This window comes from Elgaria multicarinata, chromosome 2, assembly GCF_023053635.1.
Source record: "Elgaria multicarinata webbii isolate HBS135686 ecotype San Diego chromosome 2, rElgMul1.1.pri, whole genome shotgun sequence".
Lineage (NCBI taxonomy): Eukaryota > Metazoa > Chordata > Lepidosauria > Squamata > Anguidae > Elgaria > Elgaria multicarinata.
This window is the reverse complement of record NC_086172.1, coordinates 156,986,212-156,994,516: the sequence shown is the minus strand read 5'-3', so window position 1 is coordinate 156,994,516 and position 8,305 is coordinate 156,986,212. Positions and strand designations below refer to the sequence as shown.

Genomic DNA, 8,305 nt, shown 5'->3' with positions numbered 1-8,305 from the left:
AGTGTTATAAGTCAGAATCAGTGTTATACGTTCAGAACTTCTGGTCCTTGCTATCAATTGGGCCACCACATTTTGTACAAGCTGCAGCTTCTGAACAATCTTCAAAGGCAATCTCACATAGAGTACATTGCAGTAATTTAACTTGGAGGTTACTAGAACATAGACAAATGAAGCCAGGTTATCCCTGGGCCACCATCTAAAGCCATTCAGAGTCACTGCAGCCTCCTGAGCCTCAAGTGACAAAGGCAGCTCCAGAGGAACCCTGAAGCTAAGAACCTCCTCCTTCAGGGGAGAGCAACCCCAACCAGAACAGGATGAGCACGTTCCATCCGGTCAGAAGAACTACACACTAATAATTTCGCGGTCTTGTTTGGACTAAGCTTCGGTTTACTAACCTCCATCCAGATCATTGTCGGAAAGCTTCATCCCACGTATCTGCTTTCCCCCATAGCGCTAAGCTTTCGCGGTTGTTGTCGTTTTTGCTATCGGGCGACAGCGATCCTTTGCATACCAGGAAGTGAGTTTAAGGGGGGAAATGTAAAAAATCATTAAAAAATCAATGGATGACCCAATTCAATTCAAATTTGGTATGCTTAAAGCTCTCCCTAATATCTATTACTGTGTCAGTTTTGGTGTCTTTATCTTTAAAGCTTACGCAGATGTAAGCATTTCTTTAAAATCCTGCTCCTGCGCCCCAGCGGCGGCTCGGAAGATATGCTCAAAAAGTAGGAGCTAAATATGGTGAATCTTTTTGCTTTATTGCACAATTAAGACAGGATGCATGGGGAATACTTCACAATCAAAGCAGATTATAAGGTGGAAAACCTCTGAGTCCTTTGCATGCAATTCGCAGTGACTGCATAGTATAACACTGCTGTGATAAAGCTCATAGCCATAAACTGATTTAGTACATCCGCAGCCTCACTTGGCAACAGAGGCTGGGGACTTCCAAATCTTGCATTACCATATATTATGAAGCCTTCCAGATACGGCAGCTTCATTTTATAATTATGAAGGCGAATGAAAACTGGATATGCTTGGAAGAAGAAATGTTGAATAAAGGCCCTTTATGGGCATTACCTTTTCAATTTATAAAAACAAAGGATATAAACAATATTCAAAATGCATACACCAAGACTATTTTTACAATTTGGAAAAAGTGGCAGCCTAAGCTGTCCCCAGAGTGGTCTCCCCTTACCCCAATACAATCATATCTGGGTAAGTTAAACGCAACTATTGTTACTAAAGTTTCTGAATGGGAAAAGAAGGGATATTTTCAACTGAAAGATTTCTAAGCCCAGGATAAACCCAAAACAATAGAACAACTTAGAGTTGATATAGGAGAATTAGGCCTGGGATGGTTACAAGAAGTTCAATTATCCCATTTCCTTAGGGACACTAACACAAAGATATACGCACTCAGAACTTTAACAGCATTTGAACGAGTATTGTTATTGGTAATCTTGCACCCTTATGTTTCCAGCCTTACAGTGCAACCCACCTTGTATGTTTACTCAGAAGTAAGCCCTCTTGAGCTCATTCCCGAGTGATCAGCCTGCATAAGACTGCACCGCAACAGGAAATAAATTGGTGCTGCTGCTGCTGCAGCAGTGTAACACTCTTTGAGAAGAAGTGAATCAAGGCAAATGCTGGTTAAAAAATAATGAGAAGCAATCCAGTGGTCATCTAGATGACCACCTGGCTAGTCCTCTTCCCAATTCCACACCTTCCTCTCTATCCATAACCACATTATATTGGGGGCTTCTCACTTGGGCCCCATATCCTCTCTCCCAGGCATATGATTGGATTCTAAGCAGGGAAGACACCCATCCATGCACCCACCTACACACAAAAACCAATCAACCTGGGTCTTGTCTAGATGGGCACTTTCCCCCATAGGATCTTCTGAGTGGCAGCAGATCATCTACATGATGCAGCCGCCACTCCGAAGTGAGTGGGAAAGTGGCAAAGCCCCAAAGTTCCGTTCTAAAAAAAGCGGGGCACTTCCCCCCCCCCCGACTTTTTTTTAGTTTGGAGCAAGGCTCTGCACCTCTGTGGACCTTTGTTAAAAAAAAATTAAAGGGGGGTTGGATATTCTCCAAGGGAGGGAGCACCCCATTCCTCTCCCTTGTTCCCCCCCCATTTAGCTGTAAATGTGATCCTTCGCATTTACAGCTTTAAAAAAGAAAAAAAAGAAACTAAGGCCAATTTAAAAACAAACAAACCCTGACCTTGGAAGAGGGGGCACAGATGCGCCTAGGAGCCCTAGAACTGCCATGTGGGTGGGTGGGTGCAGCGATGCCTACTGGAAAGCCCACAACTGCGCTCCTTCTGCTGTGGAGGGTCAAAAGGAGTGCCAGTGCGACGGCACACCACCTCGTGCCACCCTGCGCTGCAGACCTGACGTCCGTTGTCAAGATGAGGGCCTGGTGTTAGAGGGGTGGTGGTGGCCCACAGCAGCTCTCCCCAAAGAGCTCGGCAGATAAGAGACATGGAGGCTCATCGGACAGGAGGAAACTTGCATTTCGCATTGCTTTGCCTCCTGCTGTTCTCCTACAATAGGGGCAAACAGCTTCCTCTTTCTTCACATGGGAAAGAAAGAGGAAGCAAGCACAGACCATGTGGCCCATTCAATGGGCATTTTTTATCACGCTGCTTCTCCTGCATACAGCAGGAAATGGTGACAGATATGGTGATTTTTGATGGAAAAAAGAGCAGAAGGGGCGGGAGATGTGCAGGATGTGGACGACATCGTCAAAAGGACCTGAGAAAATCCATGAGTGGCCAGTTACGAGTGCTTTATAAAATGTTACTTTGATGATGCTCATACACAGCTGGCTCAAATCAACAAGCAATCACTCTGGGAGTTTTTGTTTGTTTTAAATTTCCTTCAGCTCTAGCCAGGGAGTGACTTTTCTCAGGCAACTAAATACAGTCCCTGGGGCTAGCAGAATCATAAGTTGGCTCACCTACTCAGCAGAATATCTCAGCCTGCCTTCCTCTGTTGTTCCAGGGCATGCTTCACTTTAGTTAGCAGTAATTTTACATATCAATAGCTGGGCAACTCTTCATCTTTACTTAGCCAAGACATTTGCAATCCTTTTGCTAGAAAAATGATATTTCAGAAGAAGTTAAGAAGAAGTTTTATGTCCATTACTTAGTACAAGACTTGTTTGTAGTGTTACTCAGAAGTAAGTCTCTCTATGTTCAGTGAGGCTTACTCCCAGGTAAGAGTGAAAAAGATTGCAGCCTTACAGTGACATCCTATGCATGTTTACTCAGATATAAATCCCACTGAATTCAATGGGGTTTCCTCCCAGGTAAATGGATAAAGAATTGGCTGGGGAATGCTGGGAGTTGAAGGACTTTTTGTCTAAACATGCATAGGATTGCACCCTTCATCCTTGGTTAGTCAACTTAAATTTAACTTTATCTGGGTGGGATTGTAAAGTATTAATAAATATATGTTACTTGTCCTTCTATCTTTTATATCCTAGTTATTTCTCAATAAAAGGTTCTTCAGCACATTAAGACAAAATGCAAAAATGAACATTCTTCTGATTAAGTACCGGAGAAAGCCACAGGGTTGTTTGTTTTTTAAAAAATGTTTAATAGTGTTGCCATATGAGTCATAATTAAAGTCTTTACATTTTATCTTCTTGGTAGGGCAAGTGGACAGGGCCCTTTAAATCTCTGCCTAGAACGTAGCACATTCACATTGGTGGTACTTCCAGAGGGAGGTTGCTTACATTAATGATCAGAAGGCACTTGTGCAGCTTTTCTTTTTTAATAGATTTTCTGAGGTAAGAAAAAAGATACAAGAAATGGAATGAACACAGAATGGCTGGCTGAAGAATGCTGTGCGTTGTAGGACTTTTTCCTGTCTAAACATGCATAGGATTGCTCCCTGAATTCATCATGTATCTTAAGGTAACTTCCAAGGGTTTTTGTGAATTGATTGAGATCTTAAAGCAGGGAAGAATGCATATCTAAGAAGGGCATGTTAGGTCTGAAAGGTAACTTTCAATCATATGAATGTTTTCAAAGTGTTTGAGTCATGGAGCTCAGTACACAAATGAACACCATTCAGACATAATGCTATATTTAATGAATATTTTATAGACCGCAAACCAGGCAGTGCTCATTTTATTGATCAAACACAGTTTACCAGTAAAATTCTTTTCTTCCAGGAAAGTGTATGTAGTTCACTCTCTAGATAGTGAATTAGGACTGAAATCCTGATTCAAACTGATTTGATTGTTATGTCAGGGGGAATTGCTGGATTCAGTTCATTGCTGAAAAAGACCTACAACTCAGGTTTTTAACACAACATTGTACTTGGTTTTTCCGTTACTGCTGTATGTCAGAAATGTCATGTGTGAAGTGTTCCTGAGTGCTGAAATTGAAAATAAATGCTGAGGAGGGAGCCTTGTCTGTTCCCTTCATGGAATACAGACTAGGTTCTCTGTAACAATTTCTGGCACCCATGTTAGTCTGTTACACAAAACCAATAGAGTGTCTTATGTTACCTTAAAGACTAAGGACACAATCCTATGCATGTTTAGACAGAAAAAGTCCTATAACTCCTAACATGGCTGGCTGGGGAATGCTGGGAGTTGTAGGGTTTTTTTCTGTCTAAATATGCATAGGATTGTGTCCTAACACATTCATTCTGGCATAAACTTTCGTGAATACTGTCCACTTCATCAGATACTGTTCACTTCATCAAGTTGAGGTTATCTGCATCTGATGAGGTTAACAGTGTCCAAGAATGCTTATGCCAGAATAAATTTGTTCATCTTTAAGGTGCTACAAGACTCTTATGTATGTATGTATAAGACAGAAAAAGGCCTACAACTCCCACCATGCCCCAGTCCTATACTGACTGGGGCATGCTGGGACTTGTAGGCCTTTTTTCTGTCTAAACATGCAGAAGATCGGGGTCTTAGTTGTTTCAGGTTCTCTGTAGACTGCTTCAGAAATTACTCTTTCCCTACGTGGAAGTGTTTTGTTTTCCCACTGGGAAAACTTCCTGGTGTTCCTCTCAAGTCAGACAGGTGCGAAGCGCGCCTTTTTGTGTGTGTAAACGTCCGAGGCGGCCGTCATCCCAACAAGGCTGCTGGCCCTTTAAATGTTCGCGGCCGGCCCGTGCCGCCTTTGGCTAGGAGACCCCGCGCCTACAGTGAGAGGTGAAACCAAGATGGCGGACGCGCAGTGACTGAGGCAGAGACAGAAGGACACGAACGGCCGGCGCGTCGATCACCCAGACCGCCCGCGGAGGGTCCCCCGCTCCCTTGCCGGGTGCTCGGAGCGGAGCACGCGACGCGGAGCGGGCGAAGGAGCTTGGGCTGAGTCTCGAAGGCGGCAAGAAGAGCGGGAGCAGGAAGAACATGGCGGCAGCGGAGTCGGGCTGGGAGTGCAGTCATCGCTGCTCGTGAGGAGAGCTCATGGGGGAGACGGGGCGCTGAGACCGCCTGCGCGCCCCACAGGGCCCGCTTCGTCTCTCCCCGCCCCCATCCGAGCAGGCGGCCGCAGCAGCAGCAGCAGCAGCGTCCCCCGCCCCCGGCTTAGGCCGCGGCCTTCTCTGGGAAGAAGGGGCGGCTCCGTCTCGGCCCCTTAGTCTGACCAGCGGAGAGCGAGAGAAGAAGCGGCTTCGGGCCTGGCAGCTACTTGCACAATAGGGCCGGGTAGAGGACCGAGCCGATCCCCTCTTCTCGTGCTTCCCCTCTGTCATCTTCGCCACCCCCTTCCCCTCCTGTCACCCCCCCTTCCCCATTACGCCCCCTGATTTTCCCTCGTATTTTCCCCCCCTTTCACTTGGTAGTTTCACTTCTCATTTTGGGAGGGGGGCACTGATGTGCCTGGCTAACCCTTTCCTCTTACCTCTTCTGTCACTGAACTGTCTGCTGCTTCCTTTCTCCCGAGTGCCCTGATTTGCTCCCTTATTCGTGCCAGTCTTCTTCGTTGGTGAATAATGTCGTCCATTCTTTTTTGCTTTTTGTCACCTATGTAACTAGGCCCCTCGCTAGGTGCCCTGTCCCAATTTTCCACTATTGTTTCCCGTCTTTCCTCGTTCTGTTTCTTCTTCAACTCTAGCATTGCTACTTCCTGTTCTCTTACATTCTGCGAAGCTGCTGCTACTACTGCTTCAGTGAAAAAGTTATCTGCTCCCATAGTACCACTGACTCTCATTTTGCATTGCCCCCCTTTTAGCAGTGGCAATAAAGAGAACTCTTTGGGGTATTGTGTGGGATTCTTACTCCCTTTTCTGCTCCCCTTTATTGAGGGGGGCAAAGCCCCCCATCACATCTCAGCTCGATCAACGATTATAGACCGTTGTGGTGTGGCAAGAGGCAGGATGACTGATACCCGGAGGAGGGTGAAGGTTTATACTCTGAATGAAGATAGACAGTGGGACGATCGTGGCACTGGGCATGTGTCCTCTGGCTATGTGGAAAGGCTGAAGGGCATGTCCCTGCTAGTCAGGGCAGAGAGTGATGGTAAGCATGTCTACATGTGAACACGTGAACATCAAAGGTATTGAAATTTCAAGTTGTATAATGGGATGTGTGGTGGTAGTTGCATCTGGGTTTGAATTTCTATATGCATAATTTATTTGAGAGTCTGAAATCAGGTAAGAGTTATTCTCTATGTGTTTTTTGTTGGGTGACATGAGAGAACATTCCTACCATGTGCTGATGTTAGTTACGTAACAATATTACGTTGTAAGTTTTTGTGAAAATAACATAGTTCATTGATAGACACTGTTTTGACAACAGTCCCTTTGGATGTAATATCCAGGCTAGAGAAAATAGTGTTAATTATCATATTTTGCACAAAAATTTAAATGGCTTGTCTTACAAAGCTTGTTTAGATGACTTCATGGACTTAATTAGTTCTGAAAGGTTTTTGTCAAACATTCATAGAAGGCTATGCCAAATAAATATTTCAGGAGTTCTTCAATTGATTGTGTCTCAGGCTTGTAAATTTCTACAAACTATTTTAAATAACTTAGGATGTCTTTCATATCCCATGGAAGATAACTGTAAAACTTTCATTAATTTTAATGAATGTAGATACTATCCTTCAGTTGTCTCATTGATCTCACATTTTAACAGATGGTGAGTGTGAGTAGGCTATTTATTCACTTTAAATTTGTTGTCAGCATCTATTCTCTCCCTACATAATAATAAAGGGTATCCATAGTTTTAGGTTGTCAAACACTTGAACCACAATTCTGAAATAGTGTTTACAAGCACATCTCTCTGTTCAAACATAAAATTTCTTCCCTGACTGTCACAGGGATGATATACTTTGTAAAACTGCCATATGAAGTTGCAAATTAAACTTTAAACTCTGTCTTGTATAGTTTATAGTGTCATTTGTCAGGATCATTCTTTGATCTTTAACCATATAGCTATGTATTTTATTGTCTTCTCTTCTTATTTCCAATACTGTTTTTATTTCAGTGGCCTTTTTTGGAGTTGCTGTATAAAAACTTCTTTTCCATAATATATATGAAAGTTAGTGGACTAGGTGACGAGTTCAAACAACAAATCAGCAGAGCTGATTTATAGCCTGATCCTGTGCCTGTTTACTTGAAAGTAAGTTCTACTGGCTTCAGTGAGACTTCCTTCCAAATGTGTGCATAAGATTTCCGACTTACAGCCTGATCCTAACTGCATTAGCTCTGAATTAAACCCATGGAAGGAGCAATCCTATGACCCCTAGACAGAGTCTGAGGGCCACTAGATATTTTGGATTCTTCAATCTGAGGTCAGAAACAATGACCTTGGAGAGGGGGTAAAAGCCCACCTAGAGAAAAATGCAGGGCAAAAAAGCTCATGTAACAAAAAATGCAGGGCAGGAGGATGGGGAGGCGAAGATCACCTCTACTGCTCTTCTCACCCTATATAGGGTGTTCCTAAGCTTTTGAGTTTGGGGGCTTATGATCATCAAGGGCGCAACCTATAGGATTGAGGCTTAATTACTTCCAGGTAAACAGGCATAAGCTCATACTGTTAGTGTTAACTGGGGATGTTTAAGCAGAGTCCCGGTGTTTAGGGCAAGGATCCTGTGATGATAAATACCCCCTTCTTTCTCGTATGTCTGCACACATGCATATGGACACAGATTACGGTGCAAAAGCCATTGTCATTCCACACTGCTGAGGAGTGTGTGGGTGCACTCCAGCTGTGTGGGTTGAGTCAATCTCATAGGTCTTTTCTACACACTCATCATCTTTGTGGGAAGTTACTAATCAGGTGGGAAGGATCCATGCAAGTTGGAAAAGTCTGGCACCCGC

General features: G+C 43.9%; 1 protein-coding gene across 1 annotated transcript in view; it reads left to right on the top strand.

The window, feature by feature from the left end:
• The first annotated feature begins 5,212 nt into the window (after positions 1-5,212).
• PPP4R3A (protein phosphatase 4 regulatory subunit 3A) overlaps positions 5,213-8,305 on the top strand; it is a 30,994-nt gene continuing 27,901 nt past the window's right edge. Inside the window, exon 1 of the mRNA XM_063117969.1 lies at positions 5,213-6,500. Within this exon, the coding sequence (XP_062974039.1) occupies positions 6,359-6,500 (142 nt within the window). The 5' untranslated portion in view covers positions 5,213-6,358. The remainder of the gene's footprint in view (positions 6,501-8,305) is intronic.